Source organism: Gavia stellata, chromosome 16 (genome assembly GCF_030936135.1).
Source record: "Gavia stellata isolate bGavSte3 chromosome 16, bGavSte3.hap2, whole genome shotgun sequence".
NCBI classification, from domain to species: Eukaryota; Metazoa; Chordata; class Aves; order Gaviiformes; family Gaviidae; genus Gavia; species Gavia stellata.
In genome coordinates this window covers 6,327,367-6,344,227 of record NC_082609.1, presented here as the reverse complement: position 1 = coordinate 6,344,227, position 16,861 = coordinate 6,327,367, and the positions used below count along the sequence as shown (strand labels likewise).

The 16,861-nt window shown below is 43.3% G+C and overlaps 1 protein-coding gene across 1 annotated transcript in view; it reads left to right on the top strand.

Moving 5' to 3' along the window:
* The first annotated feature begins 9,392 nt into the window (after positions 1–9,392).
* The window catches only part of ADAMTS2 (ADAM metallopeptidase with thrombospondin type 1 motif 2), a 190,792-nt gene continuing 183,323 nt past the window's right edge, over positions 9,393–16,861 (top strand). The window contains exons 1-2 of the mRNA XM_059825220.1: positions 9,393–9,480; positions 10,455–10,816. Of these exons, the coding sequence (XP_059681203.1) occupies positions 9,393–9,480; positions 10,455–10,816 (450 nt within the window). The remainder of the gene's footprint in view (positions 9,481–10,454; positions 10,817–16,861) is intronic.

The window sequence follows — 16,861 nt, the reverse complement described above, 5'->3', positions numbered from 1 at the left end:
GAAGTTGTGTTCTCAGCCTCTACAGAACTTGCACAAAGCTCTGTATAGAGAGGTTATTTGTAATTTGGTCCCATTTAAATCCCTTTGTAATACAGCATCTAATGATGATGGATATTTTACACAGTTTTATTAAACTGTAAAACGTTAAATAGACATGTTCTATCAATAATTGCATCAGTTGTAATTAAGATGCAGATGTCATTTTACCTACTGTTTCACTGGATGAATTTGAAGATCTTTGTACTCAGACAGTGCCCTAGCAGAACTGCATGCAACAATCTTCTTCACCATTTGTAAACAGGAATGTTAGAAGCAAATACGCAAAGCGAAAGGCGCAGCTATTTCTGGTGGCTGATGGCTCTGTCCACTCAACCAAAACATGCCTTCTAGCTGGAGAAAGCTGCAGGGAGTCCTGCAGGTCTGCTGTGCTGTTTTCAGAAGTGCTTTGGAGAAATGAACAGGACTCGCACTCGTGAACACATGACAGATCAGAAATTAAAGAGTTGTTCGTGCTTTTAAAGAATTCATTTTTGACATAGACAAGATACACGGACCCCTTTTGAAGTTCAGTAATTCATGGATAGCACTGCCTAAAGAAGACAGAACCCAGAAGTTATTATAGGTGGAAAAGGTTGTCAGGGAATGCAAAGCATATGCACTTTGATCATTGAGACAGTATCCCTTATGTAGTATCACATAATTACTGTGAGCATGAAAACAGATCCATAAAATACCATGCTGCAGTTGGTTAACTATTTTGAAACACAAGCAGTCCCCAATCCCCCAAATTACCACATGATGGCTGAGGAAATAAACTGTAGGGTATCACATTTAGTAGACATAGTTCATGTTTTTCACCTGCTTCTCTGTTTAAGGTATCTTTGCTGTCTGACTATGAAATGCACTTTAAATAATCGTCAAAAACTACATGTTAGAGGCTGGGACACTATAAGCACAGCAGGCTGAAATAATTCAAAAATGTGTTGCCAGTAGGTGATTCTGATTGTATTAACATCCATTTCACATGAGGGTCACAGCTCTGAGTTCAGTGAATTTACTCTTGATTTATATGTCTATAAAGGGCAGAACAATCATGAGATACTCCCTGTGATACTCTGAAATCAATACAAAGAACCAAAGAACAAGGAAGGCTGCTAACAAGCTTTCAGGTCATGGACCGAGCGCTGCAGTCTGCTTGTTAGCCATTGGTTGACAGTGGAGCAAAAACCAGCTATAAATTTGCTAAACATTAGATATCTGTTTGAAAGTGATTTTATTACATTTGTGAAATGAAGAAGGTCATTAGAAACATCCAGATTTTCCCTTTATTCCCTTGGGGCACTGAAATGCCTAATGCGTGATTTGCATTTGCTGCACCAAGCCAGCTTTCTACAGCTTTGAATTTTCAGGTGAAAATTGTTTCTTCTTATGCTTTCTGAATGTGTTTCCTTAAATTTCCATTTCTGTGAACTTGCTTTATTATTTCCACTAAACTGGACTCCTTTAAGCTGCAACAATTTTTTGTATAACCCAGGTTTTATTAGTTTATAAGGCAAACATACAGTGTTCCTACCCAAGTTAGAGCTATTCATATTACAGACTAGACCCTAACATGTCATTTGAAGAATAAGCTGAAGAACAGCCAGAAACATTTCATCATTTTACTGCATGTATTTCAATAATAGCCCTGGGCTTCCTAGAGATTTTCCATGCTATTTTCCTTCAATGCTAGTGTGACACTATTTATAGTCCACTCTAAGAGTGCCAGCTCACACTCAAGTAAGTTCTGTTCTGAGGTTAAAAAGAAGGCAGGGATGGGATTCAATTTCTGCACTACAAAGCTGATTAGGAATTATTCTAGTCCTAGTCCTTGTCTTGAGTTTTTCTTAGTGACAAATGATGCAGGAGGCTTGCTTTCAAATATTCCTAAAGAATCCCTGCCCTCATTCCTTCATCTGAATGAGTGAAGGATTAGGTAGAGCTTCCATGGACAATGTTGCTTAATTTGGCAGGTTTGGAGACTGGAGCTGAAGGAAATGCACAATTCACAAGTTCAACAAAAAACTCTGTTTGTAAGGTGGAAAATGCGCATTCCCAAAAGTTTTGCGTCTCCTGACTGCCTGAGAAGTGTTTTCTTTTATCTTTTAGGCACTGTGATTGTGACCTTCCCCCTGAGTTGGCAGTTCTCACTGAGTCAAATTCCATGAACCTTTTGAGCTTGTTTGACTTGAGGCTGCTGATATTCCATATTGGACAGGATCCCAGTAATCCGCTATGTTTTTCCTTCTATGTTACTTATATACTTTAACGGCAGCTACAGAAATTATATAATTTCTGTGACTGATGAAAAACCTCTTAAAATATAGGATCCTGGATAGTAGTAAATTTTCCTTAACCTAATTTGTAAGGACTTTTCTGATCAAGTGCCGTGCTAGCATATGAACTCAGTATTTCTGCCACTGCTTAAAGCTTAAATTCTTCTCTGAAGATGCAATTATTTATGGTTTTCTCCCTTTCAGCTTTATGGCTCCCAGAAAGCATGATTAAGAAAAAAAAAAAAAAAAAGGCTAAGTTGCAAATGCATGGCATCTCTTGAGGTGGTAGTGTAGGCGGTGAGAAGGGAGAAGGGAAATAGCTTGAGACTTCTGTTGTTAAAGGAAATAATTATTCAGATAAATTGTTTGTAAATGTAAAGAATAAATACTATTTGAAAAGCGCGTCTACAAGTAACAGATAAGGATTGCAGGGATGACTTTTTGAAAGATCATACCACCTGTCAGGATTTTGGGATGTAAGTCCTTATTTTTCTACTTCTTTCACGGAACTGCTGCGTTGAACTTTGTACTTAGGCAGGTCACTTTCTTCACTGTCTTACTAACTCAATAGACCTCAGTCTCCACTGGGCCTTCTAGGCATTACTTCAATACAAATATACAAATAATGGTTCTGAGGCTGGAAAATCTCCTGGTCTATTTTAAATGGGTGTTTGTTTTTAGTGAAGGTATAAATTACTAAGATGTCCCATTATCAGAGTTACAGCTGTGAAGCAGGCAACTGGAAAGTAGAATTTTTTTTTTATTTGAAGAGAGAATTGAATCTGAAGGGCTTACTTTTAAAAACTTCTCATGTTTCTTAACTCCTTTATTTTCAGGAAAATCCTGCTTCTTCTCTGTACTCCATTAGATTTATAAATAAATATTTCAGAGGCATTTTCTAGTAGTTGTAAAGAATACTTCTGCTTTGTTTCTTAATATATACTCTTTATGTGTATCCTTACTCACCAAAACAATGCCTAGACTGAACAATGAATTAATGTTGTCAGCAGTGGGTGAATCAGTAAAAATAAGTGGTGTGGTTTTTCTGGAGGGTGAAGAAATCTGCATGGCTGGAATGCTTCTGAGATGATTTCTTTCTAGCAGAACAATTTGTAAGTATGGCTGGTTGAAACTGCTCCATCAAAATTGTTTCTCAACAATAAATTAGTATGTTGACTAGAAACATGTTTTTCCTCCAGAAATGTTTCTTCTGGAAGATGTTGATTCCTCTCTTTTTAAAAAGTCACAGCGCACAAAGCCAAAATATTTCAGCCAAACTTGCTAAATGTTTTTCAGGGACAATTGTGTATAGCTAGATTTGCACGGGGGAAAAAAGCCCCAAACTCTTGACTGGGGCCTAGTTGCCCTAAACTTCCTTCATAGGTAAAGCTGACAGTGAAACTCATGCTCCAACGGGTGACAGATCTTAGAACCATCTAACTTTTGTTCTGTCTCCCAGATCTTGCACAGATCTGAACTTGGTGACTCGCCCAAATCTGTGGCATAAGAAGGTGTTAAATAAGGTCTGTCTTTCTGTAAGGACTAAAGCATGTTGATAGGCAGGATGGGAACGCTTTATTGTCGCTGCCTGTGCATTTGATGTTTCTGAGATTTCAGAGCTAGAAGAGGTATTTTGGAACCAGATTGATATGAATAATATGAAGAAGGGTAGAATAGTATTGAAAGAGTGTTTGGTTCATTCTCAGTGACTTTATTTTCTCCCTTCAAAATAGATACCTCAGAAAATGGAAAGGAACTGGTTAGTAACAAATGAGAATTCTTCAAGAGGGAAATCAAATGTCCCAGTACTAATTAGTTGAAATTAAGATCATTCAAATATTTATATAGGGAAGGTAAGTATTCCGGGAACATGCTGGGATAAATCACATGGCTGGAATATTAATAGCGAGGCAATAAATCTGCATAGAAAGAATCAAGGTGAAAACGTAGGGGAGGGATTGTACTATTTATCAAAAGACAATTACACTAGCAGTTAAATACAGATGGTTAGTGAAAGAAGTGGTAACAATGAAATTTTATGTGCTATGCTGACAGAGAAAATGTAAAGGGGAATTAAGATGGAACGTTTACTGTAGGCCAAAATCAGGACAAAGTGGCTGAACCAAATACAGAAGAAGGTGAGGGAAACTTGGATCCATCCCCCTAGTTCTGTTACTTCCTTCCCTGCATCTGAGTGCAAACTCGCCTGCGCATGCAGTTCAGCTGCAAGCCTGTGGTCAGGTAGGAGCTTTGGACCATGTGCAGAAGGAATTGGAACCTGTGCTATCAATAAGCATAGACCTGAGAAGGTGTCCAGAGCTCGTCCCTATGTGGCCAACATCTGGCAGACGGATCTCTTGGCCTGTGCAATTTGCAGGCAGCCTGACCATTTTACTACCCCTGGTGGGAGGTATCCTACATAGAGAGCACTGACACACAGAGTGAGGTTGGGAAGAATGCTTACTGCTCCATTCTGTCTTGGAAGACTATACACTTGAATCTTAGATAGCTAAAGTGAGAGTCAAGTCTCGTAGTCCAACAGAGACAGGCTGCAAAGCTACTGTATAACTGCTTAAGTTTTTGTCAATAAAGTTCCTTAAGCCCTTGAAGTTCTGGGGCATGTCCTGTGCTGCTCCTGTCTTGGCAGAATCACCCAAGTCTTCCGAGGACCTGCCTGCCTGGGCAGTCTGAGCGTGTCTGGTAAGGGCTGAGGAGCTGGTTCTCAGAAATCTCGGGATTAGCAGGCAGAGGAGATGCCCCCCTTTTGTACAGGCAATCAGTAGCTCTCCTGTTGTAGGCAGGATTTTATTAGTTACCAATTAAAGATGTACATATTTTTTGTAATATTACCTAATTTCTTACTCCAGGAATCAAAGTGACTAGCCTGGGTGTTACTGCTTTAATTTAGTTTCTTGTCACTTCATTTTTCTTAGAATATATCTTTGTCACTTTATTTCTTAAAAAAAGAGTGGAAGTGAAATTATTAAAAAGAGCTTGATAATTTGGTAAGTTATTAATTGTTACATTGGTCCATTTTTTGTGTGATGGATTGTTGTGTTAGTGTGCTCAGGTAAAGGGGGAAAAAGGCAGGACTGTTCCAGTTTTAGTTACTGCTCTTTAACATACATTGCTTCAAAATCAGCATTAAATACATGCATTTTTTCTAGGTAGTATATAATACTGCCACGTAATGGCAACAGGGTTCAAATAACACAGAGCCTGGAAATGTAAAGTGTGAAGGAAATGAACTGGCACGCTATTTTAATTTTTCTTCTTTTATATTAAGCTTTATAATGTTGCATAGCCACAAAGTATGCATACCAGTTAAGGGTGAAAGCAAAGACAATGATCTGCATAGGAAACACGCAGGCAACATACAGTCCTTTTGCAGAAAGGTATCGTATTCCCCATAAGGAGGTCAGAAATGAGACCTCTCCTTTCTGGGGAGCCTCTCGTGTAAGAGCTTGGACTGTTTTGGATCACGAGGGCTGTAGGCAGACTGTAAGTTACCTGCTCAGGTGATGGCATGCCCTTCGGAGAAGGCACAGTGCTGCGGTCTAGCATCTCCCGTCAGAGCCCAGTTAACATAGGGAAAAGATTGATTTTTCCCTTGAAAACAGCAAGAGATCTCAGAAATTTCAGATACAAGGTTTCTCGCTGCAATGTGCAGTTATATGCGTTTTGAACACTTTCATAGCAGTAGCTGGTGATCTTTTCATTTTACTAAGCAAAATTAAATGTTGAGAGAACATCTCCACAGGGAAGGTCTGACTGCATTTTATACAGATGTACCCTAGCTAGAACAGGAACTGATAGCACAAACTTGGTGCGGACAAGAAGATCTGTAAATCCAAGTAAATACTCAGGCAGTCTGTGCTGAACTCCATATTGATTCAGTTACAGTGCTGTTCATAGCTCAGCTCGCTTGTTTAAAGCTACTTCGGGTATTTCAGCATAAGCTGCTAGAACACCTTCAGACTGGGTATTCGTTCAGGACACAAAGCATCATTTTCTCCCTTCTGTATGCCTGTCTCCAGCAAAGGCAAACATCTGTGTGATTGTAGTCATGTTTGGCAGCAGCGTAGACATGCCCTCAGATCAAACTATCGGAGCACAGTTGCGGTATCTAGTTGTCCCCCCTTCATTCCAGTAAAATAAACATGATGTGACTTAATTCACACCAATTAATTTAGACGTTTGTGGACTATGAGTAATGCAGCAGTACATAGATTTCATGTTGAGTTTTTCTAGTTCATTCTAAAAATTTTGAAGCATCCTGCTGGAGACAGCCATAGCAAGGCCCTACCATGGAAACCCAGGCATTGACCTCAGCTGCCCGTGTCAAGAATCTGGGGCAAATTGTTTAGGAAATGGGGAAGAACTAGTTTTGAGGAGGGTATTCCTCTGAATTTCTCTGCTATAGTGGTGCAAGAGCAGGGATGTAAGAACTTATCTTCTTGAATTTCACTCGTTCAGGCTCCATGGTGGTTGGCACGCTTTGGACCACCTCCTCAGGGTCAAACATGGATCCATTTTTTCTCCAGAAGGATAATGGGCCCATGGCTGCACCATGTGGCGCATCCTCAGTTGGTCTAAAGTATCATCGTGAATCTATTGCACAAAACCTTGGCTCTGTTGAAGTCAATGGCAAAACTCTCACTGACTTCAGTGGGGGATCAGGATTTATTCCAATGAGTTCAGTGGAAGCACATTTTTTACCAACTGCAGATCTGGCTCCATTGTTTGACACTTGTTCTCAGTTTGGTTTTGTTTAAGAGAAAATGTTAAAGAAGGTTGTAAAACAGCTCCACCAACCACTGGAGCCCACGGAGCTTTTGGGGCTTGGCCCCATGTGATAAGATAATAATGTGCACATAGAACTTGGTTTCTGTATAGAAATAAACTTCTACATGAAGGCAGTTACTGATTCTTTTTGTTTATATCATTGCTCTGCAGTACAGCTGCTATCCATATTAAAGCATATTTTCTAACCTCCAATTTTTTTAAGAATAAAAATCCATCTTAATTAGTAGGACTATTGGCTGCGTTGGTTTGTATTTCTATAATATACTCTGTCTCCTTATTTTTTTCTGGATGCATCATATACAAATAAGAACTGTGATTTCAAATATAGGGCCAACCCCTCTCCCTTTCAAGTTTATGAGCAGAAGTTATTTCAATTTCAGCAGGATGGGATGGACGGAACGTAAAAAAGCCACATCATCAGCTTAAAATACAAGTCCAATAAAAATGAAGTTGGAACTTTACCAGCTGTATACTGATGAAAGTATATGAGATTTTAAGTAAGAGAAGCTACTCAATATGGACTCACAAACAAAACAAAACAAAAAATGAGCCAACAGAAAAACAAACCAAAAGAAAGACCTCAGAGAAGCCCGATGCAGACAGCAATCCCAAGCAGAGGTCATTTAAAGAGATAAGCAAAGGGATGTTTGAATGTAATGTACAAATTTATCTACTCCATTATTGAGAATAATCTTTCCCTTTTTCTCCTTAACCTGAAAAATGGGAAAACCAAACCAGAACAACAAACAAAGCAAGCAGAAAATCAGGTACTGGCATAATTGATCAGGCCTGGGGTCCGTAAAACCTATTGGCATGGTTTTCATTCTGGCATTCAGCAGTACCAGCTGCCTGTTATTTTTTTTCTATACTCTTCACCTGTGTCCATAACATAGGGGTGGAAGGTAATAACTGGACCCTTAGTCATACAGGAGCAAGAATAGTTAAGGATACCCAGGAAGATTCCTTGGCAGAGGACCAGCTTCCTGCAGGAAGCCATTGCATGCAGATTTCCAGAGGGGTATAATACATGCAGATACAGTGCGAGTCAGTCTGCGGTAGGTCAGGCCGCGGACTGGAGAGGACAGCGAGAGCACAAGGAGGGCTGTTAGGATTCTGCAAGGTTAAAGAGTAAAGTGGTGAAAACAGCAAATGATCCCGATAATGTAACAGCTGAGTAAATATATACATTATCTGAAAGGAATAAGCGGTATGGCATTTATCCTGGCCATATGGAAACAAATATAACTTGTTTTTTTCCGTAAAGGCCGCTGTAGATTATTTAATTATTTTTAAAAATCTTCTTCTGTATCGTATTTATAGTATTCCTGAATGCTTTCAGGGTCTATCTCTCCATTTGCAGATATTTAATGTAAGATGGCTTTGCAGCAAGTAATTTCAGTCTTATTAGCAAATAGTCCAAACAATTTTTCCCGTGAAATGGCTGCTTGGAGTAATTTATTCGATCAGATGAAGATCTCTGGTCATGGTTCGCCTGCGTTGGTGGCATTTTTTCCGTTTGGGTCCTTGCTTTCAACGGGAACCCAAGACTCCAACAAAACTCACGGCGAGGTGCCTGAAGTTTGCCTAGCCTGGCTCTGGTTTTCTTTGCCCACCAGTTCCCGAGTGAATTCACAGACCGGGGCCGGGACCGCGCATCCCGGTGGCCTCGATAGCGGGGCCCTGCCCCAGCGCCCCGGGGGGGCTCCCGAGCCCGGCGGGGGGTGGGGGTGTGTGTGTGCGCGCGTGTTTCTTTTTGCTGCAAACCGCTGTTGGCCAACTCCCATCCCCGCTGCCAGGACCCGTCCCGGCGCGGGGGAGCGCCCCCGGCAGCGGGAGGGTCCCGGCTGGGGAAGCCCGGCGGCGGGGCGCGGCGCGGGGCCGGGCGGCCGCCGGGGGCGGCGCGGTGCTCGGGGCTGCCCGGCGGGGCGGCAGGGCGGGCAGTCCCCGCTCCCCTCGGCCCGGCTGCGCCGTGTGGCAGCGCCTCTGTCAATCAGCCTGACTTCACTCCTGCACGCCCTGTGTTTCCAGTATTATACCCCCGCCGCCTCCTGGTGTCTCTGCTTCGCTGCGAGCCGGGAGCGCGGCCGCCACTGCTGCTGCGGCTGCGGCTGGGCGAATGCGCGGGCGGCGGGGCGCGGGGCAGCGCTGAGCGGCGCGGAGAGGCGCGGAGCGGGGCTGCCGCCTGGCCCGCCCCGGCTGCGGGCGGCGCGGCGCTCGGCCGGCTGCGGGCAGCCCGGGCGCCGGCCCCCGCGTCGGGCCGGGGCCGCCGCGATGGACCCTCCCGCGGGCATCGCCTGCGTCCTGCTCTGCTGCGCGCTCTCCCTGCCCGCCGGCGCCCTGCGGCGCCCCGGGGACAGAGGTAGGTCTCCGCCGAGACGCCGCGGCCGCCCCGCCGCCTTTGGGCTGCTCGCCTTGCCCCGCCGCCGGCCGGTGCCTTGCCGCCCGCCCGTCTGAAGTCGCGGCTCGTCGCGCCGCGGCTTTCCGCTCCCCTTGAACTTCTTCTGCGGCTACTTTTGCCGGGTTTCCAGTTGTTTCCTGCAAGCGGCAGGCGGGGACAGGGACAGGCGCTGCCGCGCCCGCGGCGGGGAAGGGACGCGGGAGCCCCGCCGGCAGCGACAGCGCTGCGCCGGTGCCCGCAGCCGCCCGCTGCCTGCCCCGCGGAGGGGGCGAGCCCCGGCGGGCCGGCGGGCAGGGCTCGGTGCCTGGAGTTCCCCGTGCGGGATGAAGCACATGGCAGCTCGTCTGCCCCCTCCTCCTCCTGCCCCGGCCATCGCCGCCGCCCAAAACTCCCGCGGCTCCCGCTGACACCGCGGCCGTTCGCTGCCCGTGGCGTCCCCATCACCAGTCGCCTCACCCCCGCCGCACCGGGGGTGGTTTGAGGGACGTGCCTTTCCCTTGCAGGCTTGCCACCTGCACACCAAGCCCCTACCCCTGCCCCTCCGAGCAGTCCCGAAGTGGATCGGCGCCCTCTCATCCATCATCGCTGGCCACCTGGATAGCCCCGCAGTCCCCGGGGCGACCCGGGCACCGGCCGGGTGGGCGGGGGTGCGGGGTCCCGGCTGGGTGGGCAAAGGGTGGCGGGACCCCGCTGCATGGGCGGGAGCGCGGGGTCCCTGCTTGGGTGGGGAGGCTCACGCTGCCGACTGGTGTTTTGGGGAGCAAAAGGCAAGTTTGAACGAACTCTGCATACTTCATGCCGGTGAATGAAGTGCAGTGTCCATCTGCCTTATGTAAGTGTCTGCTGTGCTAATGAATAATGGAAGAAAAATCCCCCGGCATCAGGATATGTTTAGTTCTAGTATCTCTCTCTTCTCTTGCTTTTCCTCTGTAAAGATTCAGTTCTAAGGAATATAGAGGAGTACAGCCTTGTCATCCCCACCAGCACTGATTCAGAGGGCAGGTTCCTATCCCACTTAGTGTCTGGACCGCCAAAAGCACGCTTCAGGAGAGCTGCGGAGGACTTGCAACATGAAGCAGCAAATGAGCAAATATTTTACAATGTCACTGTTTTTGGAAGAGAGTTTCACTTCAGGTTGCGGCCAAACTCCAGGCTCGTGGCCCCTGGAGCAACAGTTGAATGGCAGGAGGACTCTGATGAGACTCACATTGAACCTCTTTATGGGAATTGCCTGTATGTTGGGGATATCACTGATTTGCCAAATGCTTCAGTCGCTATCAGCAATTGCGATGGGCTGGTAAGTTACTTTTGTTATTATATCGAAGATAATTACATTAATTTCTTACAGTCTTTAAATATAAAATGTGTGGACTGTCAGAAACTCACACCTCATATGGTAACTGTGAATGCAAATTAACTAATGTTCCCTTGTGTAGGAATAGCTGCGCTGCACCAGGCACTTCTCTACAGACAGTGGCACTAGAAGTTTGAGCACATGCTCTGTGGTAGCAACTCTGGAACAGAGCAGCTGAAGCCAGGATTTATGTTGATTTCTGGTAAAGTTGCTTGAGGTGTCTGACGCTTTGAAACAGAGGATGAAATGGCATGTTCTCAGCATCCCTTTCCACTTTTCACTTCCAGTCTGTGAAGGCAAATTTAGAAGGGTTAATCCTGAATAATGGGCAGGATTGCCCTGGAAACAAATTTGATAGGTAAAATAAGTTTTTGCCCTGCAAAATTTTAATTTATTCAGAGTCTGTTCTCATGGATCTTTCACTCGGTGAGTTTCATTGCCTAATCAAGTCATTGGTGGAAAGTCACAGAAGAGTTTGAGTTGTACAAGCAAAACAGCTCCCTGTGATAGATTTTGCAAGGCTGTGTGTTTTTAAACTTGCTGCAGCTTTCTGTCCTGGAGTGCGTGTTCAGCAGTCAAGTTATAACTGTTTGTCCCAGACATCCTAAACTGTCATGCTATCATTTGAACAGTAATTACTGCACAGCAATATGTTTAGTGAGAAAAGGGCTTTATTTTTGATAATGAACAGTTTATCCAGCCAATATTTTCTTGCCATACTCCTTAGAACTCATAATTTTGAGATTACTTAATTTTAATGCATTCTGTTCTCTGCATAAAGAGCCAGTATGAGTCGGTTGTATTTCTATTTATTTAATCATAGAAAGTTGTTCGTTTGCTGTGCCAAGAAGATAACATGTATGGAGATAGTATGTTGACTATCTGAGAATGGAAGGGAATCAAATACTTTTCCCCTTACTCTTTCCTTTCCTGTGGTTTCTCCTAGCCATGTGCGTTCCTGTTTTGAGAAGCAGGTTTTAGTGTTGGAGTTGTTTGATGTGGGGAGCTGTCTGAGGGCAAGAGGAACACCAGGACTGAGCAAGAAGAGCAATTCAGAAAGCAGAGTATGAGCCTGCAGGCCTGCCTCTGGTGGGAAAGCAGAAGTTCTTTGCTCTCCCCATACCTAGCACAGATCATTTTGTGTAAGGCAAAATTTACTTGCTCTGGGCATTGCAGAACTGGAGTGGAGCCAAAGCTCTTCTTCCTTGTTCGTCTCTGCTGAAAGGTGGAGGAAGGTCCTGTTGACGGCTGCTGCTTGCCTCGTGCTGGCTCTTCTCATCAGCACAGGTGCCAACTCTAAGGGCAGTGCGGGAGCTTGTTCCTTCTTCCTCCCAGTGTTAGCTAGAGTGTGGACTCCTTATATTTGGAGAAGAGAGTGATGATAAAGTATAACAGGAGTTAAAGCCAAAGTATGGATAAGACTGTAAAGGTCTAAGGCCTCATGTTGCATATGTAAGTGACAAAGTGTTATAAAATGCTGCTGTTCTCGCATTTGTAAGTAACTTCTCAAATACAAAGGAATGAAGCCAGGCCTCAATTCAATGGCACTCATAAATAGCTAGAAACCAGAAAGCTACCAAAAGAATTTTAGTTTTCAACCTGTATCCATAACCTGTGTGCTTGCCTCTTTCCAGCATTCTTGTTTTCATTAGAAGAAGCAGGAGAGTTGGTCTAGTGTGGGAGCTGCCATATTCTAATCTGGATGTGATGCTGTTTTTCGCATGGCACTGCAACTTCTGTGATTCTGCTAATACATTTGGAAATGGGTTACTGTTTCCTCCACTGCCTATCTATATTGTAAATGTTGCAGGGCAGAGACGATGTTTGTTTTTGCCCAGGTCACTGAAGCCTTCCTGCAGGAAGCATTACCTCAATACCTTTGAGCATCTGGCCATAATGACTTCCTGAGATTGTGCAGTAAATCTGTTGTGAAACAACAAAATGAACTCCAATCCCTTGGGTACAATGTTCCATCTCTACCCATTCCCTCCATCTCAGTTTCTTTCTTTCTTGTGGGGGAAGAGTTTAAAACAGGTATCAATAGAATTACACAAATTCCAAGAAATGATACTAGTGGTTCCCTAAAAGCCACTGGTCCATGGACAGCAATAATGAGCAACTAACTCACTGAAGTTAATACTGCACTTACCTGTCTCTCTCTTTTTTTTTTTTTCTTTCTTTCTTTCTTGTGTTTACAAAGAGTACTGAAGAGTCTCTGGAGCAATGTATTGCTAGCAAGATGTTCTTAGAGACCATTGGGCTGTATGTGATTCTCCAGTTTATTGGTATTTCAGGTGTGAATGAAGACATGGACAAGGCTATTCTCAACTGGTTTTCTATGTCCATTTTTTTCTTCACACCTAGTTTACTTCAGTGGAGAAATTCCGTAGTATCATGGATTTTCTTTCAGTTGCCGAACGATATACATGCCATGGCCAATGTTCCTAACATACCCCAAGTATTTCCACCTCCTTTTCTAGATTACTTTGGAGACAGAGATGGTGAGGCTCTCTGACAACTGAGTTGTCAACTGACAAGTGTTAGAGTTGTTTGTTATAAACTTGCTTCATTTAATTCCTAGTATTTTCTTGAAGTGCTTGCTTTTGAAGGTGGTTTGACATCTGTCTGTGCTTCTGGTGGGCTTCCAGCTTTTGCATCCAGACATTAGGGCTGAAATAATATTTGAACTGAAGTTTCATAGTTTGATCTTTACATTGCAAACTTTTGTTGACTGAATCTGGTTCAAGTCAGTGAATGCATCTGCCACCTTGCCAACTTCTGATGTTATTTCCTCTGAACGTCCCCTTTGGTTTGCACTTTACTGCCAACTGTGTCTTATTTTCCAATTATTGTCTGAGAAGAGTCTGTCTGATGGTGTTGGTATTGCCAAAATGAGAAGTTGTTGGAAGGGATTTACATGCAAATAGTAGATCTGTGAACAGATTTTTGAACTGTACTATAAATGATGAAGGCTTTTAATCTGCGATAATTCTAAAAAATGGAAAGGTACAGTGAATGCATATACAGAATTATCTGCTGCCCTGACTGAGGAGACACACAGGTAGTTTGGGTCCGCTCAGTTTTCTGTTACAGAAGTCAAGGACAAAATTAGTTTTATTGACCTAAAAATCAGATCAGAGACAGATGAAGAGAACTTCTGAAGTGTGCAGTCTAGGTGTGTTTTCAGAGCTGAAATGGGTCTTTATGAATCATTGGAAAATTAAAGCTAATCAATAGCTTTTTTAACAGCTTTCTGAATTATGGATGCGATTTTTACCATATAAAAAATTTTTGTGAAAGCTTTCCGACTTAAGATAAAAACACTCTGGACAACTTGGTATTATCTTGGTTGGCATGATAGCTTTCGAACTAGTTTTCCACTGAGTGGGCAGAACCAACATGGTCAGCTGTCCGTGGCCTGCAGACTGTTGTGGAAGATACTGCACTTTGAGTATGTTCTTGGTTCTTGGCCAGATCCTTACTTGTGGATGCAGTTGGAGGATGAGGGAGCTGTCTGTCCTCTCCAAGGGTTAGTTGTGAAGGAGAAGTACTCAGAGGCTGCAAAAATGCCGTAAAACAATAAAGAGTTAGAATTATGGCAGTCATTCTATATTATTGCCTTAACTATGGGAACTCCCTTTCTTCACCCCAGCAGATGAACCTGCCAGTGTAGAAGAACTCTTTATGCATCTGGATTTCTTGTTTTGATAAATATTTCTGCAATGCTTGAGGCTGATGTGCCAAAAATGTCTTCTTCAGGTTGACAGGATGGCAATGTTTGGTTGTAGAACTTAGAGCCATAAACTCTCTCCCAGACTCCTCATAGCATTTGTAATCTGTGGGCTAGAACATGTGCTTAAACACAAGCAGATACAGGAGAAACACAATACAAACACCATATCTAGTACAGATAATGAGCACATGATTAAATTAGGCTGCAGTGCAGAATTAGGCTTAATGACAGGACCCTAAAAGCCTGAGGATCACAGCTTTAGGTTGAATAATCCATATGATCTAGCACCCACTGAAGCAAATAGAGGAACATCAGTTTCAATAACACAGCATGATGTCTTAGCTCTGTTTCATTAATATAATCCGCTTCCTTTTTTGAAAGTTAAAATATCAGCTGTCCAAAAATTTCACTATATTGTCATTAAAATGGGAAGTTACTAGAAGTGGACGTATAGAAAGTAAGCTATTCAGGACGTTGGTGGTTGTATGTTTTCTTATGGAACTGTAAGCATTACATGTCTTGGGGTACCAAGCCATAGTCACCTTACTAGTATAATGGACAAGTGTTTCTTCCTTTGTGGTGAAATAGGCAGGGTTTGCTCTACAACGTTTCCGTCTTTACTGTATGCTGTAATAACTCTCGCAAACGGTTTGAGAGAAGCCTTGTGGCTGGCTGCTTGCCCAGATGCTATTTCTTCTAGAAATGCTTGGGAAGCCAGCAATGCTTTTTAGACTCATGCCCAATACTAACAGTAACTGTAGTACTGGGCTGACCTGGGTGGGTTTGTGGTGATACAGTCACTTTACTAGCCAGTCATGAATCTTCAGGAACTGACTGATGCTTTGACTACTGTAAGTGCATGTCTGTCAATTGTCCCAAGATTTTGTTACATATTATTTGTATTATTAGTATTTTCCTCACTGTTTTAAAATCAGAAAATGGAATATTTTTATTTTCTGCAGTCTTTGTTTTACAGGGAAGTATTCGTATAACCTATTTTTAGGCACATCGTGTAAATTGTAATGTAGGAACCCAGGTTCCAGATTCAGTCAATGGTGTTTCCTGAGAGCAGTTCCAGCTACCCATGTGAAATGCCCACCTTTCTCTTTCCTGGAGGAATATTCCCCCCCTCCCTCCTACCACGTTCCCTGCATTCCTGAAGACATTTAAACACCTTGTGAAATCTATCCTTGTTTAGTATAATCCCGCTTCACTTTGAGCATGAGCTTGAGCTCTGTGAAGTCAGTGAGTTATAAGGTTATATTCTTAAATACCTTCCTGACTGAGATGCTTTCTTGAACTGGCCACAGAGCTGAAGTTGAATCTAACTCACCTTAGGTGGATCATGTAATTTACCTGGGTAAGAGTGTGAAGGATCTGCTCACAATGAATACACGAGGCGCAGATAAACATGCTTATATAACTGTGTTATTTTTCCCTTTAGACATCCATCTCCTGCTTACATATGGACTTACAATTTAGTTTAGTTTCTGTTTTATCTGTTTTTTGGATTACACTGGTTTGTGATGTAGCAAAAAAGCAGAACTCAGGGTAGCACAATATTGTCTTCTAAGTCTGGTCAGGTCGAGTGCCTGACAGTTAAAACAGATGCCTGCTACAAATAATTCCAGTAATTCCTTTTTGTATTCTAAGTTCTTAGCATTTACATTATGATCAGGTTGCATCCATTTTTAGTGGATTAAAATTTGGCATATATAATCTTTTCATTTGGGAGCATTTTCTCTTTAAATTAAAACAAAATCAAACCAAAGTTGCCATCTGTTTTTTGTGTAATGGCAAAAATCACTGTGGGCTTTTTTCTTTTTGGCCAAGTAGAACTATAATACAGTGGCAGGAGAAATGCGAATAATTCCCGTGACAGTATAGAACAAAATTTAAAAGCCATTCTCTTTAAGAAAACAGCAGCTCTTCCTCTGCAGATGATTAGAGTGGGATCTCCATTAACCCACATGGTCTTTTGAATTCAGCTGGGGTCTCTACACGTTTAAGCCAAACACGTATGTAAATTTTAGCACAATCAGAGCCTGACTGCACATCCACATCCACACACATGATGTAAAAGACCTGCATTGCCTGGCAGAAAGCAATGGAGCTATTTTGATGTCTAAGACTCAAGCATGTCCATGTATTTTCACAGGACAGAGACTTTGCTTCATAACCCGTTCTCTGGGTTTCTACTGCTCATGTCCCTGGCCAACACTAGCCTAGTTGGACAGCCCCTTCTGCTGTGTAAA